The 23,633-nt window shown below is 51.8% G+C and overlaps 1 protein-coding gene across 13 annotated transcripts in view; it reads left to right on the top strand.

Moving 5' to 3' along the window:
* Positions 1-23,050, top strand: part of R3HCC1L (R3H domain and coiled-coil containing 1 like) — a 50,540-nt gene extending 27,490 nt beyond the window's left edge. For 7 of the 13 annotated variants that reach the window (XM_053309813.1, XM_053309815.1, XM_053309818.1 and 4 more), the window contains 6 exons: positions 5,709-7,639; positions 15,553-15,728; positions 16,280-16,350; positions 16,506-16,601; positions 18,675-18,815; positions 22,496-23,050. In XM_053309813.1, coding sequence (XP_053165788.1) covers positions 5,709-7,639; positions 15,553-15,728; positions 16,280-16,350; positions 16,506-16,601; positions 18,675-18,815; positions 22,496-22,551 — 2,471 coding nt within the window. In that variant the 3' untranslated portion in view covers positions 22,552-23,050. Of the gene's footprint in view, positions 1-5,161; positions 5,179-5,283; positions 5,584-5,708; positions 7,640-15,552; positions 15,729-16,279; positions 16,351-16,505; positions 16,602-18,674; positions 18,816-22,495 lie in introns of those variants that run through there. The other 6 variants (XM_053309824.1, XM_053309826.1, XM_053309825.1 and 3 more) reach the window with 4 other exon arrangements.
* Positions 23,051-23,633: the final 583 nt, after the last annotated feature.

Consider the following 23,633-nt stretch of genomic DNA (forward strand, 5'->3'; position numbering starts at 1 on the left):
AATGGGATTCACCATCCTTGGTCATTTCCTTCAAGACCCAAGAGCAGGATAATATTCAAGTGTGGAGCAGGCACCTTGCTCTGTGTCTGGCATGATGGTTCTCACCTGGTGCTGAGACTGCATATAGCAGTGAAAACCATGGGAGCAGGGAAAGCAGGTGTAACCCAAACTGAAAACTGTATATTCGATGGAGCAGGCTGTTCCAAACTCAATGAACTTTCTGTGAAGTCTGATTGAGGGTGTTGGCTGAGGTTTGGCATGGGGCCGAGTATGCAGGTACCTTCTGACAACTAGCACAGTCCAGGTGGGATTCGCAGTGTCCCTCTGTGATGTGCAGTCCACTTGGTTTTAACTTCTTAGATGTGGGTGTCTCTGTGATGGAATAAAGCCATCACAGATTGAAGTGCAGGTTAGATGTCCAGCCTGGCTGAGCTAATCCACATTTCTTTCAGGGGTTATTTACCTATATGGTGGTGTGTCTAAAGCGGCTGTGAGTTTCTGTGCAGCATACCTGCCCTCTGTGCTAGCCATCCACTCCACGTGCCGGGGATGGGATCCGTTTTCAGTTCAGACCTGGGGAGGGGAGAGCAGAGCAGAGCAAGGCGGGGAAGGCAAACGGAGCCTAATGCACCGGAGGTGCCTCGGAAATGAGAACCTTGGATGAATTCCTGGCCCTATTGATTGGTATACAGTTTATGCATCCTGACATTCATAATCTTGGTCTGCTGCTGATGGTCCAGATTAATGGGCCCAGGGGCTGTCCATCCGTCACTTCCCATTAATTACCAGAGAGGTGTTTTTCCAATGATTTACCTGACAGTGGGCCGTGATGAATACCCCTAAACAGAGTGGGCAGTGATTAATCATGTGGCCACACCCTTCCCCAACTCTTCCTTTCCCCCCCAACCACACGACAGACCCCCAAGCCATCCGTCTCCATAAACGTGGCCTGATGCATATTTATAGGGGCCTGGGGCCTGGCAGATAGCAGCCTTGCTGTTTGTGCCAAAGCTTATGAAAAATAAATCTCTCTGGCAAGAGGGGGCCGCAAGTCCGTGGGGCCTCGGGGTGGCGGTTAGGCTTGGAGGCTGTGCGGTCTGGGGTTTCGAGAAAGGGGTCAAGAGGTTTTGAACAGGAGGAAGAGAAGGTGGCCACAGAGCTAAGAGGCCGGAGAGGCCGGGATCCTGGGCTCTGTTTCTACCACATTGCAAAAGGGGTGGGCTCTGGTGAACAAAACAGCAAAGCAGGAGTCTGAGGTGGTGCTTCCAGCCCTTGGAGGGGAAGGTGGGCCGGGGGCGGTTCCACATGTTTAGGCTTAGTTTACTAGCCAGCCATCGTTTGTGGTTGCCACCAATCCCATCAGATCCTTTTCTGGCCCACAGGCAGAGGGCTTAGGAGAGAAGTAGGTCGTCTGTTATTTATGAACATGAATATGACAAGTATTTACATCCAGCTTTTCAACCGAAGTTCCCAAAGTGGTTTATATAGACATAAATAAATAAAAATGGCTCCCTGACCCCAAAGAGCTCACAATCTTAAAAAAAAGAAGAAACATAAGATAAACACCAGCAACAGTCACTGGAAGGACACTGTGCTGGGGATGGATAGTTGCTCTCTCCCTCCTAAATAAAGAGAATCACCACTTTATAAAGGTGTCTCTTTGCTCAGTTAGCGCTGGGATATAGAGATGGTAAGAAACAGGGCGAGCCCTCTCCTGCCGCTCAGAAAGGATTCCTGCTTTTTCTTACCTTCTCAAAAATGGCAGTGGAGATGAGAGCTCTGGCAAGGAGATCTGTGAGGTTGCTGGATGTCTTGCTTGTCAGAGGGCTGAGGGCGCTGGCGAGCTGCCAAGTGGATTTGTAGATCTATTGAATCCTTTCTTAAAGTGGCACCGGGCTGAGCACTTGTTTCTAAAATGCCTTGTGCATGTGGAGGGCTCAGGAGCTGCTCACGCTGGCTATGGGAGGCATTGCAGTCATACTCCCAAATGAGTTGGGTCGGGTGTTCTGGTAGAAGGCAAGCTAAATGCTGTCGGTTTTTGCTCGTCCTCTTTCCTGCTGTCCCTTATTGCTCCAGTACCTTGAGCATGTGAGGTGCTGGTTTGTCTTTTGATGGGGTGATAATTCTCAGGACACTTGGCATTTTCCGCTCTGCCGGAGGTAACCTCACCTGGCCCTTTCCTCTCCCTCCCTTACTTGTCTGTGGTGTTGACCAGAACGGATAACACCAAGGTGACTCGCCTGCCGTCCCAGTTAGTGAGTGGCAAGTGAGCAAGACCCTGCGTGTGTATGACAGTGGGCCTGTTCCTAACACTTCTGGATGCTTCTGGTCTGCTCTCCCATTTTCTGAAGTTCAAGGTTGGTGACAGCTGACCAAGGCAAACTTAGACACTCTCCCCTCTCTCTTTTTCTGAATGGCCTGCTCTCAGTTGGGTGGGTAGAGGCACCCCACCCCCTGCTAGTCCTATCCAGCCAATTTCCCCTGCTCAGTTGCCCCCTGTTGTAACTAAATTGCTTAGTTCTTTGCGGAAATCAGATTCTGTATATGAGTGTAACCTTTGCTTCGTGTAACAACAGAGCCTGTGTAACCATTACCAGACATTCCACTGCACACATTGCTGTGCTTTCGCTTTCTTTAGGGCCACGGGTTTCTTTTTCTGGGAGTCAGGAACATTTTGCATATGCATAAAACGAATGAGAAGGTTCTACTCTGAACACACCACCTGTGTGTAACAGTCCAGGGGTTATGTTATCTCCCATGTCATCCCACAAGCACCATCCAATCCATTGGGCCCTGCCAGTTGCAGTGAGAGAGAAGGGCGCAGAGTCCATTTTCTGTGTAACTTTGGGCCTATGTGGGGGTTATTGTCCCCTACTCTGGGAGTGGGGTGGGGGGGTCATCATCAAAGCAGGGTTTGGCATCAAGTCACTTCCGTGTAACCCGTCATTTTGCCCATTGAACTAGATGGTGCTCCTAGGAAGGCACTTAGCTTGAAGCCAGGTGTGTGGCATGTGCTGTGTAGCATCTTCTGTTCCTGATATATTGATGTATGAATCTTAATTGAATGGCAGGAAAAGTGTTGCTAACAGGAGCATATTCTGAAGACCTTTTACTTGCAGGTTTTTTAGGGGTGTAAATCTGTCCCTTTGGCGCTTGCCAGTTTAGGATGTATGTACTGTGCTTACTGCGTTTCCTTGGGACTGTGATCATAAAAAGAAAAGGGTACAATTCTCCTCCTTTTGCCCATAATTATTTCCTGTTGCTTCTCCACCAGCACTGAGCTGAATGCATCGATATTAGTGTTGGGGAGACAGTGTACAGAGAAGCACTCTTGTGTTCTTATCTACACTTGGAAGGCTTTAATTACCTGGGTAACTGCAGTCTGGAGGCAACAAAGTGGGGCTTGGTGCTGTCTCTTTAGGAAGCAGAAAGAGCTGCTCCCTGGATCAACGACAAACAAACGCTGGCCTAGGCTCCTCTCCAGCTAGAGACAAGCAGGTGGTCCCAGATGGCTCATTATTTGCTCACTCCATGTGCTCAAAGTATAAATGCCACCTCAGTGACTTGGGTTCCCTGTTTGGGTCCTTGTTTCTCCAAAACAGTACTGGCTCTAAGATTCTTGGGGCCGCTGAGCAAACTGCTCTCATTGCCCATCCCTTGAGCATTCTCTCCCTCTGCTTCTGACTACCACCCCAGGTAGTATCCCAGATAGTACCCCAGCTCTGTGCAAAGTAGGGATGGCAGCGCCGCTGGGGCTGCAGGTGCTTTGCTGGTCTTGCGGCCCCAGGAAATGCCTGACCTTGACACCTTCTGGAGCTGGCCCTGCCCCCAAATTATCAACTGCTCAGAAATCTGCCCTAACTTACAGACTAGATGAAAACAGCTTTGTTCCCAGTGTGCTGATCTGCCCTGCCAGCTAATTCACAACAGTGGTGATCAGTGATCAGGGCTTCGTTTTCACCTTGCAGACCTAGGTGAGGATCTGGCTTGCTAGTGCAGGGAGGGGGATTGAAGAGAGGTTTAACTTGATGGGTTTGGAAAGTGGAAATGTCAAGGAAGGAGAGGAAAGAACCCACTGCCAGTCCAGTGGCAGAGTGGTTATGAAGTCTGAATGGAAAAAGAAGAAGGTCTAAACAGACATTCTCCCCACTTCTTGGGGAGGGGCTGAGACACTGGGCTGATCGCAGGGCCCTTCCTTGCCTGTTTTTGGTCCCCTGTGGGGAATTCCATTGTTTATGACTCCATCCCACTTCTTTGTAGAAACATCTAAGGCACGCCAAACCCCATAAAATGGGGTTGGGAATGGGAGAATTCCTGCATCACTATGGATGCATTCCTTGCTTCTTTCCATGTATTCAGAGGCAAGCGCATGATGGGATGGGCACCAGCATTACCTGCCAGACAGCCATGCCCCACAGTCTGCCTGCATCTCCTCGGACTCTCTCAGCATCTGAACTGTTGGAAGTGTGAAAGCCCTGGGTATTGTTTCCACTGAACTCCAGAGAGGAAGACTAGAGATAACAGGCTGGGGAACAAAAAACAGAGGAGAGAGAGAAGGAAGGAAGAAAAGGGGGGCAGGGACTGAAAAATGTTGCAGAGAGACCTGTGCTTCCCTGCCAAATAGTGGCAAAGCTGATAAAAGCTTTAGAGGAGCCTGGTTAAGGCTTGTGACAGTGGAGTTCAAGAGTGCTGACGTGCAGGAGAGAGCAAGTAGGAACTTGTTCACTTTGGTTTTTGGATTCCACATATTGACGAAGCTTGTGATGTAAGCACTCTCTTCTGCACCCAGTGCACACCCAGCCCCACTGTGGCTCATTTGGGTGCAGCTGTCTTGCTTCCTAGGGAAGCTGCATCTGAGTGTGTTAGAGCTGATGCCGTCAGAACCTGATGCAAGGACAATAAGAGGTGCCCTGTACAGGTAGTTTGAGGAGTCAAAAGAATAATCAAAATGCCCAGGTGTTTGGGCTGTAGAGCTCTTCTTCAGAGAAACATTTTATTCCATACATTGCTATGTGCAGTGAAAGGACACTGAAAGAGATATTGCTACTTCAGATTCAGAAGTTGTTATGGAATCACATATAGCACCACTGTTGTTTTTAAAAGTCTGTTTCAAGCTCTTATGGTTGTAGAGAGATGTTTGCAAAAAACTGCATGAGGAGTACAAAAGGCTTCCAAAAGGTCAGTGGGTGGTGTTTCATTGCTTTCATTTCTCTGTCATCTTTCTCAATGACTCACTATTCCCACCCCCCAACTCGGCTGGATTTTCAGCTCTTTTTTGTGTCCTCCTCCTCCTCCTCTTCCTCACCTAGGTCACTGCTGTGCCAGTTTGTGTGTGTTTAATTAAAAAAAAAAAATCTGGCACAGGTGCTGAAAACTTGAATTGTGGAGTGACACGGAAATGCCGAAGAATAGTTTGTTTTGGGCTTGGAATTTGGATTTCATTATCATACTATTGAGACCGTGATGCTGTCATAACAGCACATAATGGCATGTGCAAATATACCTGCCCCTTGCCAAGAGGAAATTGCTGTCTCAGCCTGTTGCACCTCCAGTTCCCCCTCTTTCCACACACTTTTGGCTTAGGTAAGAGCAGCTGATTGGTTCAGGCAAGACCAGCAGATTGTGCTGCTGCTTTCAGGTCTCTCCTGTCACATTGGGCCTACATCCCTGTAGTAGTGCACAGAACTGATTGCCTCCCTTTCTTACAGGTGTTGGCAGTGCTATGCAGCCAGATACAGAGAGGACCCGGATGCGCCCCAAGAAACCAGACATGGCCCTGTATGTCCCCAGAGCACGACGCGAGATGGCAGTCTCCACAGGCAGCACCTTGCAGGCCGCCAGATGTGGGAGGGAGGAGAGCTGTTGCCCCCCAGGGAAGGAGATAATTAAAGGACGCAAGGCAAGTCAGAGTCCCCGAGCTGGGAGAGGCCTGCTTCACAGAGTCCGGGACAAGAAGGGAACTGCATCTGGAGAGTGGACTCATAGTGCTTCATCATGCCAAAGCAGTGCAAGTTCAGAGATGCAGAAAGAGGAGGGCCTGCAGTCCCAACAGAAGCCCGAATCACGTAGGCTGTTCCCATGCTCCAGCCTCCTAGATCCGGCTCTTCATCCTCTGCCAGGTGGTGCAGGAGCGGCACCAGCTGAGTGCTGCACTGCACTCTCCTCTAACTCACTGGAGAGGGTGGCAGGGCTTCAACTTCAGCCAGGACCCGGTGATGTGGACTGCACTTGGGAAGAAGAGCACATGTTTCCGTCGGCAGGGCAGGGCCTTTTGTCTTTGGAAAGGACCTGCAGCACTGGCACAAGCAAGCAGGCAACAGCAGCACATCTCCCAGATCAGGTAGGGTTGAGTGAGGGGAATGTCTTGGAGGACACCCATGAGACGTATTCAGATCAGACAGAGGTGAGTGAAGATTGCGGGCCGGCTAGCAAGGGTAGCCCAATGAAGCCTTGGAGTAAAGGCCCCTCAGAACTGACTGGAGTGAGTGAAGATGACCTGTCGGAAAGCGAGGCTCAGGGGTGTCCAGCCAGTGGCACAGAGGTGCATGAGGATAGCCCGTCACTGTGTGCAGGTGAGGGAGTATTCCCTCCAACAGTTGCAAGCAATAGTTGTGCATTGGAGTGCAGTGACAAGGAGATTGTGGTTCACACAGGGCGTAATGAGCTTGGTACATGTAAATGCACCGACAAGAGCAACTCCAGCCAGGCCGAGGTGAGTGGCAACAGCGTGTTGGGATATGCACACAGGAGGGTTCTAGATCAGAGGGGAGTAAAGGAAGGCAGTGTGGCTGAGGATGCAGAAAGGAGCATTCCTGCTCAAGCAGAAGCAGCAAGAGAGCATCCTGCACCCGCACAGAGAAAGGAAAGTGCAAGTAGGGTTTCCAGTCATGCAGCTGAACACCTGTCTGATCAGATTGGTATGAGCTTGGATAATGTGTCTGAATACATGGGTGAGAGCAGCTTGATTCAGACAGTGACAAGTAGCCTGACTGAGAATGCAAGCCAGCCATTCCCAGGTGACCTAGGAGTGGCTGCAGGCCGTCATTCTTCCCCTCCTTCCTGTGGGAGGTGGGATGGTCTGCCCTGTTGTGTTGTCAGGATCACGGAGGGGGAATTGGGGCCTGTGTGTGGCAGTGAACAGGAGAGGGGAAGCGACTTCTCTTGTTGCACCTGCCAGTGCAAAGCTGATGCTTCTGAGGCTGTGGTGACAGCAGGATATGCCGTGTTGGGCATGGGTCATCAAAACATTGAGGGTAGGGACAGTGCTGAGGCAAGGGGTTCCTCCTCCTCCTCCTCCTCCTCGGCAGCTAGCTGCTTACTGGAATGTGCCTCTGAGAAGATGGCAGGTTTGTCAGCTATGGAGAGTCCAGAGGGCTTGCTGGATGGAGCAGAAGCACCCTCAGGGGACACCTCTGTGGAAAAGCCAATCCATGGGGATGTGGGCATGAAGTTGTGGCAACCCTCTGGAGCCAAGATGGAAGGAGAAGAGGAGCAGAGCTTGCTGTCCAGTTTGGAGGAGCCCACTAGAACCGATGTTGGCCCTACAGCCCATAGTGAGGATGACAACACGGAAAGTGAGAGCTGGGATGTTCTGTTTAATGATGATGGCGACTGCCTGGATCCACGCTTGCTGGAGGGGGTGAGTACTCTGCATGGACCTCTTTCACAGCTGAAAGCCATGAAATGTGCTTGTAGGAGCTCTGTGCGCTTTGCGGGAGCCTGTTTGGGGTCAGGTGGAAGCTTTTTATCTCTGGGTCCTGAGCAATGGCCTCGGCTTGGAGTCTGACTCACATCTCCGGGTTGTCTGTATTCTGTGATTAGGCACGCTTCCTATCTTTCCCTTTCTCCTGCAAGATGGTATCATAAGCTTTGGATCTAGAATTCTGTATTGAAAACGCCAAACTCTGTTCCCAGAATAAACTGTGAACTTTATTCAAAAGGATAGCTTTTTGTTTATTTAATCATTTAGTCCAGGGCTGCACAGCTTCAGCCCTCCTGTTGGACTACCATGCCCATCATCCCTGATTATTGGCATGGTTGGAGATGATGGGAGTTGTAGTCCAACAACAGCTGGAGGGCCAGAGTTGTGTAGCCTTGATTTATAGCTTCCAGATTTTTGTAATTCTCTGAAAGTGAAGGGAAGAGGTGACCCTATGGGGTACTTTACAAGGACAAGGAATTGGAGGCTGACAGACATAGCAAGGGCAAAGAAATGCCTTGCCCATGTTCCTTTCTGGCTTGGGGCCTTCCGCACAGACTGCCCACCTACTTTGAAGCTTTTCTCTGCAGCCGTGGAGGGTGAAAAGCTTGCTTCTTGAAAGCGTTGATGAGAGTTTCAGGATTCTGAAAAAGTTGGTACAAAAGGATGTGTGGCAGTGACCATGTTCTGTCCTCTGCAAATTTCTCTCTCCCCCCTCCCGCCCCATTAACTGTGGGAAGAGGGACACACCCACCCTGTGATGCAGCCAGAGAAGGAGAGTGTGTGCTTGCCCAAGGGAAAGCATTGCCCTGCCTGGCGGGTCTATGGAGTTCTCCAAGTGATGGCTGAGGCGTTGGTAAACAAAGAGACGGGCAGCAGTTGACGAAGAAATCCAGTGCCTGTGAGCTCCAAAATGCGACTCAGCCTGGCCATGCCTCTGACTCAAGGAGAAATATGCTCGGTTGACAGTATATAAAACGTGAGCAATAAAGCAGGCGGAAGTGCTACGCGTGGTAGCTGCATTGCTGTGGAGCTGAGCCGTCCCGATGACCAAAAGGCGTGGAGAGATGTACTGTGAAGTTTCATGGAAATGGCAGGTTTTTAATTGGCCCCGGCTTGTTAGCATATTGCCCTGTTGTAAGGAGAGTGCTGAATGTCTTGCAGTGAGACACTCCACACGGGGAATGTGCAGCGTTGCCTTCCGTTTATGGGGAAAGCTCTGTGTCGGCTGGATGGCTGAAAGCCCCTTATTAAAACTTAAATCAATACCATAAACCCTGTACTTTTTAGAGTGACACAAAGGTGCCTAAAGTAACAAAGTAGCCTAATATTGCTGTGAAGTGCATCCAGGCCTTAGGAGTCAGGGTTGATTTGAATGGATTCAGCATGCTAATAGCTGCTGTGAACCGTTGAAATTAACTAGGCAGCCTCATTACCAAGGGTTAGCTCATAAACCATCCTAAACTCCTGGTAATGGAAGCTGTTAAAACTCCATGGGGGCAGCTCTTACAGGAAGTAGCTTTGGGTTCACTGCTGCTTCTTCCAGGCAGTAATGGCATCGAAATTAAATCTCATTTTCTAGGCAGGTAACCTACCAATCGAAACCCAGCCTAGATTGTGTGCTTGGCGCATCTGGCACAAGGGGAGCATATGCCTTTCCCATGCCTGCCACGGAAGTGCTAGTGCATCAGGTGGAATTGTCCTCCACAGGTGTCGAAGGAGCAGCAGGAATGGAATTGCCTTTAAAGAGAGGTGTGTGTGTGTGTGTGTATGTACACTTCATTGCACACACAGGGCTCAAGTTTCCCCCATGTGCTACTGGTCCCACATATTCAGGAGCACAGCATCATTCCTCAGTTCCTGGGCACTTCTAGACCAGTGTTTCTCAACCACCGGTCTGCGGACTGGTGCTGGTCCACGAGGGATTGGGTCCTGGTCCGTGAGGCATCACTAATAAAAAACCACCACCCCCCAAAAAAATTTTGGGCCGGCGGGGACCACCAAGTGCTCTCTGGAGCTCATTTCCAGGCAGCCCTCGCTGCTGGATAATGTTCATTTCACTTCCTCGAAATGAACATTATCCAGAAGCGAGGGCTGTCTGGAAACGAGCTCCGGAGAGCTGCCCAAAATTGTTTTTTGGGGGGTGCCTGGGGGGTTGGGGGCGAGGGGGGTGACCCCCTTACCAACTGCTGGTCCAGGAACTTGCGCATGAATAATGTACCAGTCCATGACTCCAAAAATGAGAAACACTGTTCTAGACCCACATTTGCAGAGACTACCTGCATATTTTCACATGTCTCTAGAGCTTTGATAGCTAGGGTACCGCTTTGGACTGAGAAATGGGCAGGAGAAATGTTTGCATGCTGAAAAATGTGAGAAAATGGAAAAACAATTTAGATTATCTTGCTTGGGACTGTGTCCTTATCTTTCTTTTCAGTAACCATAAGGCTGGGTCTGCTCTGTTGGTGCTGTCACGGCAGGAGGGAGCCGTTTTACAGCAAATTGGAAGCTGCTTGGCCTGCAGTGGCAAGAGTGGGGCTTCCACTTGAGATTTCACAGGGCTGATGTATGGATTAGGCCAAGTGTGGGCATGACCTATTGGCAGAATTATAAATTCTGCATTATAAAATCATTCTGCTGTTTTGAACCGCCAGCATCTGTTTTTATAAGAGAACTGACACCAGTAAACTGCATGCATTAGAAAGCACTAATTTTAGAAAGTCAGGAGTAGCTTCCTTTCAATTATTTCACACAGAACCACTTTGGGGGAGGCATGGCTTACAGAGTTTAGAAACTATTTTGTATGGAAGATCTTAGAAGATCTTAGACTTGGAAGATCTTAGAAGTTCCGCTTGCCAGGTTTGATATGGACCCAAGCAAGCAGCAGTTTGGGGGCATCTTTTTCAAATGGATGCATGAGCCAAGCTGGTATGCAGGATACTTTGGTGACTCTCTCTCTCTCACTCTCTCTCTCATATCATGTTCTGGAAGGATTACAGAAGGGATTGGTTTAGGTGATCTCCAGACTAGCACTGGTCACATTGCAATCTAATTCAGGATTGTACCTCAGTCCTCCTAAAGCACATTTTTGTGTGTTTCTCTTATCAACACACATTTTTCTCTGTATTGTAGTTCAGGATGCTCATCCCCCACCCACCCCCATTGAGTAAACTTTTGTAATTGCATCAATAAACCCACGCATCCCTCCCCCAATATGTATTGTTGGATTTGACCCCTCCTCCTTCCTGAAAAGTCAGGAACCTCGAGTCCGGCTCGTGAAACAGCCAGATCTCTGGGGCCATGATACACCTAGGTTTGCTGTCTCCTAAAGAAAATTAACAGACAAAGTGTGTACCCGTTTTGCGTACTCCTTTGCCTTGACACTCTGTTATAGAGGTGGAAATTTGCCATAAGAAGGAAATAAAAGGGCTTTGATAATGAAAGAAAAAAAGTGGGACAATAGCCGGGAAGAGGGATAGTGTGAGACTTTTGTCCAGACCAGTTACACAAAAGCTTGTACTTCTTTAATGAGGTACAAGATTTGTGTGGATAAAACAGGGCTTGAGTTGCCGTGACAGATCCTGAGACGTGGTGTGGGCTGCATTCTCTCCTTGTAAGAATATCGGCAGCAGAACATGCAAAAAACTGTGAGTAGGCAATATCTCGGAGGGTGTACTCAACACCTGCAGTTGCTTCTGAACTTGCTGTGGTGTTCACTGCAGGGCACGCTCTTCCTTTGGGTCAATTTGTGTGAGTCCTACGGTAAATTACTCACTGGAATGTTTTAAACCATTCAGGGACTTTCTGCTGTACGTCAAAACACTCCATGTTTAACTGTCATTGCACCATGAGTTTGGGTACTGGGGTATCTCTGTATGATGGAGAAATGTGGAAGTGAACATTTACAGGCAGGATATCGGCACAGTCCAGACTTGGCATTTCTTCTGCAGTTCCAGCCCTGTGGCTGTTGATGCACTTATCCATATCTTCCTGCTTGTGTTTTAAAAAGAAGAAGGTGAGATAAAAATAGGGGCGGGGGGGGACCCCAACCCTGAGAAAACAATTGATGTCTAAATAAAGCTGGCTGTGCTTTGACTCGCCCCAGTGAAAAACCTACCCTAATTCCTCACACCAAGGTCAATGTAAACCTTACCGTTTTATAGGGGTATAGCTGTGTGCTGTGATTGGGGTTTGTGAAGAACAGGATTTGGAAGAGGGGTGGTCGCCTCTTAGTCCCTACGCCAAAGGGGGTGCCTTGCATGGCCTCATAGTTGGTTGGCGCTGTGCTGCAGATCATGTGTGAGAGAGATGGGATGGGAGCCAGGACTGCTTAGTTCTGCTCTTTGTGTGAGGGAGAGGGAGAGCGGTGGGGGTGGGTGAGCACATCTGTGCATCTTTCCCTGGGGAGCAGGGGACTGTTTGTGCATACTGTTGATGAAATGGTTGCGATTGATGTTAGGGTACAGTGTGTGTGTGTGTGTGTGTGTGTGTGTGTGTGAAGGTTGCCTTCTATTGGCACAGTGCTGTGGCATTTTTTCACTGCCTAGGAGCTGCGGCGGCTGTTTTCTGTTAGGGAGGACACATTGGAATCTGTTTCTTCGGCCTAGCCTTAGTGTGGCCCCCTGTTTCCAGTGGACAGGGGAGGCTTGAGGCCTTGCTTCATCCTGGGGGGGGGGGCGTTCCGAAGGCGAGGGAGGATGCTGGTTTCACAAAATCAAAGTGGGAAGGGAACATCCAGCCCCATCCCATATCCTCTGACTCAGTCAGAAAATGACATGCTCCTCACTCAAGACAAAAATAATCTTCCCAAATCAGAACAAAAACTTTCGTTTGCAATAGGCAATTTGAAAATCCTTCCTTCCTTTGTTTTCAAAACAATGGGTATTATTATTATTTGGATCCCTACACCACAAGCAATATGACTATTGTGTCCAGCCGCATATCAAAGGGTGCAGTGCATTCCTTCAGTCACCCATACAAAATATGCAATCATTAGCAGTACAGTATGTGGAAGATCCATTTTTTTATACAATCTGTCATTTCTGCTGGGGAAATTGTGGCTGGCCGGACCTCTGTACTCAGAGGTGGGTGGCAGTTAGCACAGGGTTTCAAGGGGACAAATTCCTGCCGCCTGCTGAAAGGCCTGTATATCCCATGGGCATGAAGCTTCTCTCGCACCCTCCCACCCCTCTTGTTGCATGTCCCCTCGCTCTTGAGGCCGAGCAAAGAAGCCGGCATCAGCACGCGGCCCTGCTTGCCTGGAACGCACAGGGCTGCGGATAAATCTTGAGAGAGCGTTGAGCCGTGGCAGACAGTCTTCATTTCCTGTGTCCTCTTGCTCCCTGCTGCCTGTGCATCCGCCGGCAGACCCTTTCCCAGCACAGGACAACTCTTGCACATTAGCCATCTCTGGGAAGGAGACTGTGAACAGGAGGCGGGGACTGTGTTAATGCGGCACTAGGGTGCAAGGTTCCTGTAAGCAAGCCACCACAGGAAACGCCAGCATTAATGGGCTGTGTGTGTGTGTGTGTGTGTGTGTGTGTGTGAGAGAGAGAGAGAGAGAGAGAGAGAGAGAGCGCGCCATTGCAAATGTATTTGTAATAATGTGATAACACGCACCAGCTGCAGCGCCCGAAACATGCATGCATCAAATAGCCCCACAGCAGCCTTGCATCGGTCAAAAGTGAAGTGGTGTAGGGAGCAGTGTTCCTTCTAAGGCATGTGCGTGGGCATGCGCTCACACGTTTTTGATCAGTCTGCTCCGTCAATTTTAGATCCTCTTCAGGTTGAATCAGGAAGGCCCCACTCGGAATGCACGAGCGCACCCACTGGCTTGATACTGCCGCCCAGAAGAAAACTCATTCTGCACACACAGGACCAAAAAAATCAGAGAAAACACTGGTCGGGAGAGGTGCTGCGCATGCAGGTTTTGGGAGTGCCCCGTCCTAGTAGGCTTCATCGGGAGAATCCTCCCTGTGTTCAAGAATGGTGAACTGCTGTGCTTGGACCTCCTGCTCGGCAGCCAGCCCCAGCCGTCCATGTCCCTCTGCTGCACCCAGTGGCTTGTGAAGGGCAGGGGTGCTCATGCAGTGTGCGCTCCTTGGCCTCTAATAATCTGCCGTGCCACTTGCGGTTATGAGCATCTTGCTCCCCGAAGCATGTCTTGGGTCCAGTCCTGCTGGGGCCTCGTGTCGTGCATTTAGGCTCCTCATGCGGAGGTTCCCAGCCTGGCTCCTGTTCAGCCACCGAGGCACACGCTGCTTCACGTCCCTCTTGCTGTAAGCCCACCCCTTCGTTTCCGATTCGCCGGTTTATTCCCTCAGGCCCCACCCGCCCACAAATCCACCTTCCCAGCGAAATTATCTGAATTACCGTCTTTTTATTGACCCGAGTGGCTGGAATTTATAGACTCTCCCTGTACGGCCGTCGCTGGTGTTGGTGCAGGTGCTTGGGGAAGCAGACAGGACTGCCTGCCTGAATTATGGACTCTGTCGCCAAGAGGACGTGTGCTGATCTGTGCAACAAAGGGGCCCAGCACCAGGGTTTCACTAGCAAATTGCCAGCAACTGGGCCCTGCATCTAGCCATCCATCTCCGAGCAGCCATGGGTAATTTGGCACCCTCTTGGGGTAAAGGTTCATCAGGCCGCCCCCTTGGAGGGGGGCTGAGTAGCCAGGCCAAGGCAATCTGTTGCGGGGACTGACAGGCATTGTTCATGAATTCCTCACAGTGCAGATGTGGGGGCAGAAGCAAAGGTTTCCTTGTACGGGCTCTGCCAGCATTTTGCGATGTTCCCAGAGGGCTTCGTTCCTTCCTTCCAGGGATAAGAACCAGGTTTGCCTACTCTGAGAACTACGGAGGCCATGGCAGGCAGTGCGACGATGATCCTCTTGCGAGGGGGGGGGATTGTAGCTCCCCAGAGTAACTAATTTCTACAAAGAACCGTTTGTGCAATCAACTGGTTTTGCACCTCCACTCATGGTACCATTGGAAGCCAGCACACATGACAGGGTCTCCTCTCTCATCACCTGTTGAGTCTGCCTTTTTTCTTTCCTTTTTAAATCCTACTCTCTGGCCACTGTGTATCATTAGCCTGGCTTCTGCTCTCTGGTTCAGAGTCTGCAGGGGCAGCCCCTTCCCCAGATCCAAGCCCGTCCCCGTCCCTGTCCCCGCCCCCCGGCCACACACACCATTGCCGTGCCCACTTTGGTTCCCCATCCCACCCCTGTCTGAGTCCTGCCCCTATCCTTCCCCCCCCCCCACCCCTTATCTCTATTCCAGGCTCCCAGCGCCATTTATCAGGGGACTGTTTGTCACACTTCCTTTGCAAGCGGAATTTCATTAGCTGGCAGATTCCCTACTAGCTAGGAATCTGTTTGAGCCCCTTTTCTGCCAAGTCCCTTTCTGGGGAGCGTTGAAGGGGCAGGATGTGTACTTCCTGGGAGCAAGGACCCGCTCCAGCTTCCTCCCTGGACCTGGGCAAATGGCAGAAGGAAATGGTTAATGGGGAAAGTATGCAAGCGGCAGGAGGAATAACTGATCAATACCTCCCCATCTCCCGTGGGCCATCAATCCTTCTCCAGAGCATGAGCCCACGGCCCCATCAATCAGCTCGTGCACCCGCTCCAGGGCTGCCAAAAGGCCCAGGGGCTGGGATGCACCGAGTTGCTTGGCAGTCGGAGGCTGTGCCTGGCTGTCATTCAGTGGGTGGGGGACCAGCTTAAGGATTGGCTGCTCCCGGGCAGCGACCCCAGGGGCTTCTTCCCCGGTGGCCTGTGCTGCTTGGAGGAAAGGGGCAAGCCGGGGGGGCCTTTGCACATTTGGCTCATAGTCGCCCACTGCTCTCCCTTCCAGCTGTCTGTCCGCAGCCCACCCCCTGCAGGGCTGCAGGAGCCACGCTTTGACTACTACAACTACTCTCCAGCTGATCTGGACCTGAGTGACTCGGAGCTGCCCCATGTCATCGAGATCTATGACTTCCCGCCCGAATTTCGCACGGAGGACCTGCTGCGTGTCTTCTGCAGCTACCAGTAAGCGCCATTCGCCCCACCCCTCCTGAAGCCCCCACTGTGCTTTCTCCTTTGTGCCTGCAGGGCTTGAAATGCTGGGCTTGTGACAAGTGTGAGACCTGCCCTCACTTTGGACTTCCTTTCCTCTTGCCTGCCGACTTGGTGTCCTCCGCCCAGCCGTTGGAGTGATGCCTTTGCTCCAGCCTCTCAGGCTTGTTCCCCTTTAGCAGAGAGGAGATTTGTGGCCACACCTTGGATTTTATTTAAACTTGAAAATTATTTTTGTACAAGACAGCTTTGAGCCAGAGGTGATCCCTGGCTCAAAGTCAATAGCACCTGTCTTGCGCCCAAGATCCTCCACACTGGGCACTGCCACCCCATTGATGGAGTGCTGCACAGATGTCCTTTCCACCCTCCAGTGAGGTTCAGAGTGGATTCATGAAGCCCCCTGGCACTGCACCCCTGTCTGAGCTCCCTTCAGGACTGTATGTTCTTGCTTTTTCTTCCTCCCTCCCCCACCACAAGTACCGAGACATCCCTAATATGTTTCTCTCTCTCTCTCCCTCCGCTAGGAAAAAGGGTTTTGACATTAAATGGGTAGATGACACACATGCACTGGGCATCTTCTCCAGTCCCATCACAGGTATGATCTGCGTCCAGGTCGGGCTTGGCTGGGTGGGAAGGGCTGTCTTGGGAGTGTGTCTCTCAGCAGTATTCAGTGGCTAGGGAGTCGCAGGGCCCTGCCCACTTTGCTTCCTCCTCCTGTTCCCTGTGTGATGTCTGCTTCTTTTCATGCAGCCCGGGATGCTCTCAGCACCAAGCACTTGATGGTGAAAACCTGCCCACTGTCGCAGGCCACGCGAGCAGCCAAGATCAAGGCACGAGCCTATGCTGGTGAGGCCAGAAGAGACACAAAGATCATCTGGTCCCATTCCTACCGCACAAAATAGCCTCCAGACATTAACTCATAGCTGTGCTGCATATAATCTTCCTACAGATACTAACCCAAATCATCCTGATTATAGGCAGCGATGTTCACCTGGCCCCTCTGCCTTTCGTGTCTTAATCAGTGCAGGTTTTCAGGTAGTGCAGGTGAAAAATGACTCTGAACCGCATGAAAGCGGTTCTTCTGAAAGTCTCCTTCCCTCTTAGATTGGGTTTCCCAAAGCCTCCAAGCATTCCTCCAATGAAGCCGCTGCAATTTCTGCCAGCTGAGGATGTCCCATTGGTACTGAAGGATAATTTTTCAGTATTACAGCTACTAAGAATCCACCCGAGGATGCGATGCCACTCAGCGGGTAGAGCATCTGCTTTGCATGGAGAAGGTCCCAGGTTCAATCCCTGGCAGCATCTCCAGGAAGGACTGGGAAAGACTCCTGCCTGAAACCTTGGAGAGCCGCTGCCAGTCAGTGCAGACGAGACTGAGAAAGATGGACAATAGTCTGGTTCAGTATAAGGCAGCTTCCTTTAGGCTAAATGTTGGGTTACCCTCTTAAAGATGCTGCCAACTGCATTGGTCCGTTAGCTTCTCTCTCCAAGCAAACTGGAAGCACTCATGGGTCACATCAGCACGAAGCGCAGTCAGCTTGACTCCCACACCAGCTAGCATGTGGAGAAGAGAAAGGTGTATGGCTTAGCTCCGTTGCTGCCAGCGTCACTCACTCCTCATGAAGTTGTTGTGCTCATGAATGCTTCCTGGGCACCAACAGCCCAGATCGTGGACTTGTTTGTAGTGGGACGATGTGCCAAGTCAAACTCAAATACTCTTAATCGGACAAGAGTATTTATAAATACCCTTATTGGTACTTGTATGCCCCACCTCCAGCCAGTGGATTTCCGACTGTCCCTGCTGCTTCAGGGTGCTTGGAGCAGAAAGAGCCATTGCTCAGTGTCAGAGCATAGGCGTTGAGTGCCAAAGGCCCCAGGTTCAATCCTTGGCATTTCCAGTTAATGTTATTTTAGCCAGTGTGGTGTAGTGGTTAGAGTGCTGGACTAGGACCGGGGAGACCCGAGTTCAAATCCCCATTCAGCCATGAAACTAGCTGGGTGACTCTGGGCCAGTCACTTCTCTCTCAGCCTAACCTACTTCACAGGGTTGTTGTGAGGAGAAACTTAAGTATGTAGTACACCGCTCTGGGCTCCTTGGAGGAAGAGCGGGATATAAATGATCATCATCATCTTCTTCTTCTTCTTAGGTAGCAGTTGATGGGGGAGATACACCTGCCTGAGACCCATAGGATCATAGGAAGTTGCCTTCTACCAAATCAGGCCATTGATCCATCTAGCTTAGTATTGTCTTCACAGACTGGCAGCGGCTTCTCCAAGGTTGAAGGCAGGAATCTCTCTCTCAACCCTACCTTGGAGATACCAAGGAGGGAGCTTGGGACCTTCTGCATGCAAGCAGGCAGGTGCCTTTCCCAGAGCAGCCCCCTTCCCTAAGGGGGATAACCTGAAGAGCACTGCGGGCAGAGGAGACAATACTGGGCTGAATGGACCCCAGGGTCTCTCTCACTCTTTGTCCAATGTGCTATTCCAGGGTTTCTTAACCTTGGGCCCCCAGATGTTGTTGGACTACAACTCCCATCATCCTCAGCCACAGCAGCCATGTCTGGGGATGATGGGTGTTGTAGTCCAACGACATCTGGGGACCCAAGGTTAAGAAACCCTGTGCTGTTCCTTTGACACCTACTTGTAAGTCTCGTGTGAGAAGGTCCTCAGAGGTGCCCTCTCCGCCTGTTCTACTCCTCCTGGTGCATTCTTGGCTAAGGAGAGTATCCAGGCTGTGGCCAGAGTTGTCTCTTCCCCCTAGTGGAAGCCGTCCATATCCTTTGAGTCTGTGCATGCTTTGGGGAAGGGACCCGTCTTCTAACCTGGGGCCTAAGCACACTCCCCACTCCACTACTGGGAATAAGGAAGGATGTGCAGGATTGAGTCCCAGCACTGAGCTCTTTGCTCTTCCTTTGTTAGAGTTCCTGCAGCCAGCCAAAGAGCGCCCGGAGACCTCTGCTGCCCTGGCCAGGAGGCTGGTGACCGGCGCCCTTGGTGTGCGGAGCAACCAGAGCAAGGCAGAGCGTGAAGCCGAACGCAAGCAGTTGCAGGCAGCCCGAGGTAAGCCCGGAGGCGTGGGGATGCCCCAGTGCTGGCCTTGGCCTTGGCGGAGAGAGGAGCTGCTGTGGTCTGGAGCCAGCCAGCCTGGGAGGTGCTCCGGGCGATGCCGTGGTGGAGTGCGGGTTGGGGCTCCTGCGGGGTTTCTCGCCGTCTTGGCGTCAGGCTGCTCTGCTTTCACTTACTAGCCACGTCCGGGGAGGCCCTGGGGAGTCTGCACAGCCCAGCTCTCTGCTTCAGAGCAGGAGGACAAGTGAGCCGGACCAGCCAGGCACTCTCCCTGCTGTCACACAGCCAGCTTTGCCTCTCTCAGTCCCCCAGGGAGGCTCCGAGGCCGCCAGTGAGGCCGTTGTCTCGGTCAGCAGAGGCAAGAAGTGGGCCTTGAGAGAGGAGAATCCCTCTGGTGTCGGGTTGCATTCGGGGATGCAAGGTGGGGGTGCCCTCGTTGCACTCAGCCATGCAGCCTCCTCCCGCTCGCTGCTGCCGAGGCACAGTGTGTGAAGACATCGTCCGTGTGGCCCTTCAGAGCCAAGGGGAAGGAGGTGGCCTTGCTGGGCGAAGAGGGAGGCCACTGGCGGGTGGCCCCTTTCTGGGGTGGTGGTCGCTGGCTCCCTGCCTACCCTTCAGCTGCACCAGCCAGAGAACAGTGATGGAGCATGCTGGCCCAGCTGGGGAGCACACAGCTGGGCCCGACTTGCTTGGGAGCCCCCATGAGATCCGTGAAGTCCTTGCCGATTCCCAGGGCATCTTGTGTCTTTCCCTGTTGGGGCTCTCCTCGCTAGCTGGCCTCAGGAACCAGGGGCAAGCCCTGCCCCCAGCCGGTCAGGTGCATAGGAGGGCCTGGGGAGTGTGCTGTCCTGTCCTGTGCCTGAACCACATCTTTAGCATCCTTCGCAGGGGGTGTCAGGAGGGGGTGACAGAGTGCTGGTGGTTCTGCCACAGCCTTCCAGACCCCTGTCTATGAGGGTCATCCCCTTCCCGGTCCCTGTTTGTCAGGCTAGTGCCCCTTTTCCTAGGAGTCTGACTAGCTTTGCTTCCCCTGACCTCACCCAGTGGGGTTGCCCAGATCCAAATGTGTGCACCATATCCTCTTGATGGACTGAGGCTTTGACTCTCCAGAGCCATTTGCCTTTGGTGTAGCAGCAGCTGGAGACACAGAGCCGAGGGTCACAGATGGGACTCACAGAGAAGGCTTTATGAAAGGAGCAACTTGACTGCATTAACAGAAAGGACACACAATGTTTAGTTGGTTATAAAAATCACAGACAAATATATTCCCTCTGCTCAGCTTCTGGGTTGATTCCATTCTCCTGATAATGGTCTACATGACTGTCTGTGTATACAGTCAGGCATAGACCTATTGACCTAACAATCTAGATGGCTCTCCTGAACACCTTGTGTCCTACCTCATATTCTGGGGTAAGGGAGCTAAAGTCTAATACTCCGCTATTGTCTCCATGTTCAGTCTTGTCTTCATAGAAAGCTGCCATATACTGAGTCAGACCATTGGTCCATCTTGCTCAGTATTGTCTACACAGACTGGCAGCAATCTCTTTCAGCCCTATCTTGGAGATGCCAGGGAAGGAACCTGGAGCCTAGATGCTCTTCCCAGAGCAGCTCCATCCCCTAAGGGGAATATCTTCAGTGTATCCAGAACCTCTGAAGTTTATTAGGGCAAAGATGTCTTTCAGTGTGGAAGGGCAGAATTGACTTAAGGGAGTGGGGCGGGGCCATTAAAGTAGTTTCCCTGTCCTGGTGCAGGATGGGGCGCAGCTGAATTCTTGTCCCAAAGAACCAGCAGCAGAACCTAAACCTCTGGACACGATCCAGGATAAGGGTGGCGAGAGAAAAAGCAGAGGCTGGACGACCTCCAACCTCAAAGGGCCATTTCTTGGATCTCAAGAGACAGAGCAAGTTAGGTTTGAACTTTTATTGGTCTAAGATCTGTTGGTGTAACAAAATGGAGTGGTTGACATGCTGTGCATGTTGTAATATAGCATGCATGCATGTGCTCATGTGTTCTTGCACACTTGCAAACACCACACAACCACCATTGCGACAGTACAGCCATGATTTCCAATGGCTTTACTGTTGCGCAACTGTGATTGCACAGTTCTCATATGTGCACAAGAGCGCACGTGAGCAACTGTGTGCACGTTGTCTTGCAGCCTGGATGGAAGCTGGTGTGTGTGTGTGAGCCAGTGCTTCAAGCTTTCAGAGGCCCTTGAGGCAGAAATGAAAATCTGAAGTAAAGGTGCCAGTAATTAACAATGCAAATATTTTAGTCATTGAGGGTCTCTGTCTTTAACAAGCTTTTTGCACATCAAGAAGGTGCTGACAGTTTAGCCGATAAATTTTCATGTGATTACCTCCTGATAATTTCAGTCCACTCAGAACACCTTCTGTGCTTCCCCCTCGTGCTTTTCCCCATGGCTCATTCTTAGGAAGTTCCCTTGTAGAATGTCTCTTACGTTCCCACTGCCCAATTTTCCTTTTCAAAGCTGGAGTATGAGCGTTGATTACTCTGGGTCTCTATGACATTCCCAGCATAATCAGAAGTTGGAGAAGATTGTTTTTCTCCATAGCATTAGCATTTTGAATAGGATCTGAATTCAATAATCAGTGTAGTGTTTCAAGCACGATTACCATTGCCAGTGATTGTATGTGCCCTGTGAATGTCGCATTTTGGAATGGTTCCTGTGTCCGATTTCACATTGTAGACATTCAGTGCCCAGGTCACTGTAGCCTCGTTTTGGCTTGACATGTCGGTCTTGCTGTTCTTTGCTTAGGTCGCTATCCTTGCAGGTAGGGATTCTTGTTCTCCCTTCCTCTTTCCTTGGTGGTACTTCAGGGGAGCAAGGAATGGCAAGATCACTTTGCTCAAATGCCCCGGGTTCAAGTGAGGCAGGGAAATGAGGCCCTTCAGTGCTAACTGTGCTCCACCCTGGGGTATTCTCACTCCTCTGTCTTCCGCGCCAAGCACTGTGCCTGCACCCCACCCCTACCTACAAGCCTCAGCAACAAGGGTTAGGGGTGGAGAAGCACCCATATGACTGATTGGCCCCGTCGCTAGGAGAAAGCTGTGCGGGAAATGAGGTAGCATCAGGCTGCAGTGTTCCACGTTGGACACTAGGTGGCGCTCTGCCCCCAACTACTGCTTCAGGATACAGAACTGGGAGCCCAGCCCAGCTGCAGGAGGCAGTGTAAGTCATGCATAGGGACAACTAATTTATTTTAATTACAACTGTCAGCTCTGCAGTCTCCCTGTTCTTCTCTGCTCGCTAGCCTTTCTCCTGGGTCACCAGAGAGGATCTCTAATTCTGGCACCGGTAGATCTGCATCCCACTGAAGCGCGCTGCCTGAGGCTTGTACGGTAGGGGCCGGGTGCAGGCCCAGTGCTCAGCGCAGAGGAGTGAGCATACCCCAAGCTGGAGCACAGTTAGCACAGGGCACGCCGTTCCGAGTGCCAGCCGGGTGGTCGGCCACAGTTTGCTGAGGAAAGTGGTGTGGCACGCCACAGAAGCCCAGACCTGTGTGCTGAGAGGGAGGGAGGGAGGGAGAGCGAGCGCCAAGCCTGCCGAGGTGGTTGGTGAGCTCATGCCTGGGCTCACCCCGGAGTGTCTCCTGGGCTGCCCCCGGCCTCGCCAGTGATGCCTGCTTCCGCTGCCCCTTTCTCTCCACAGAGCGGAAGCGCCTCGAAGCCAAGCAGAGGGAGGATGCCTGGGAAGGCCGGGGCTGAGCCTGCGCCGTGGCCAGCAGGAGGAGCGAGAGAGCTGCTGGAGAGCCCCCTGAGGACTGGAGGGGGGGGCCCTGGGCCGAGTGGGCAGGCTGCCCTTGGGTCCCTGAGGAGGCGCTGCCGTGCCATCGGGAGTGTGCAGCCAAGTGGGGCAATTCTGGAGTGGCCGGACTTGCACCGTGGCAGGTGTGGACCCAAGCAGACATCCCCCCGGGTGTTTTGGAGCCCCTGAAACAGGGGCTGGAGCTGGGCAGTGCCTCTGCTAGAGCCGCCACCTGGACCTCACGCCCCAAGGCGTCTGCCAGCCACGGCTCCCTGCAGGGTGGTGTGCCGCGGAAAAGTGACTCTGCTGCCCGGCTCCTCTCAGCCTGGAAGTGGGGCCTCTCTGTGCTGTGGGCAGTGGGCAGAGCCCGGAGCAGTGCTGTCCCCAGGGCTCCCCTGCACAAGACGGAGCCGTGCCCGCGACTGAGTTTGCTATTAAAGTTTCTCTTTATTTTGCATAGTACTGTGTGTGGTGCAGGCAGCCTTGCTACTTGCTCTGGGATTAGTCCGTGGTGCAGGTCAGTGAGCTGCCATCACTGTGGCTGGGCTGGCCATAAACTCCAGAAAGCCTGGATGCTCACTTGAGCTCAGCACAAGGGACACCGTATACAGTGTCGGCATCTGCCTTAGTGATGCAGCAAAGTTCAGAAAAGGGCAGCCGCAATGCCTGGGGTTGGAGCACCTTCCCTGCAAGGGGCTTTTTAGTTGGTGGGGGGCAGGGGGAGAGCTGGTGATGGCATGACGGCATGATAGAGATCAGAAAGCTGTGCATGGGAGGGGAAGGGACTTGCAGTGTTCCCTGTAACAGGGATTCCCAGAGGTTGTTGATGGCCGCTCCCGTAATCCCCGGGCCAAAGACCATTGCAGCTGGAGATGCTGGGAGCTGTAGACAGCAACTTCTGGGAATTCCTGTTACTGGGAGGAAAGGGAGGTTTTTCTCCCTCTTCCATAATGCTCAGCCTTGGGGCCATCAAGTGAAATGGAATGGCCGTAGATTCAGGGCAGACAAAAGAAAGCACATTCACATCAAGCAGAATTTACTT

This window comes from Hemicordylus capensis, chromosome 3 (genome assembly GCF_027244095.1).
Source record: "Hemicordylus capensis ecotype Gifberg chromosome 3, rHemCap1.1.pri, whole genome shotgun sequence".
NCBI lineage: Eukaryota > Metazoa > Chordata > Lepidosauria > Squamata > Cordylidae > Hemicordylus > Hemicordylus capensis.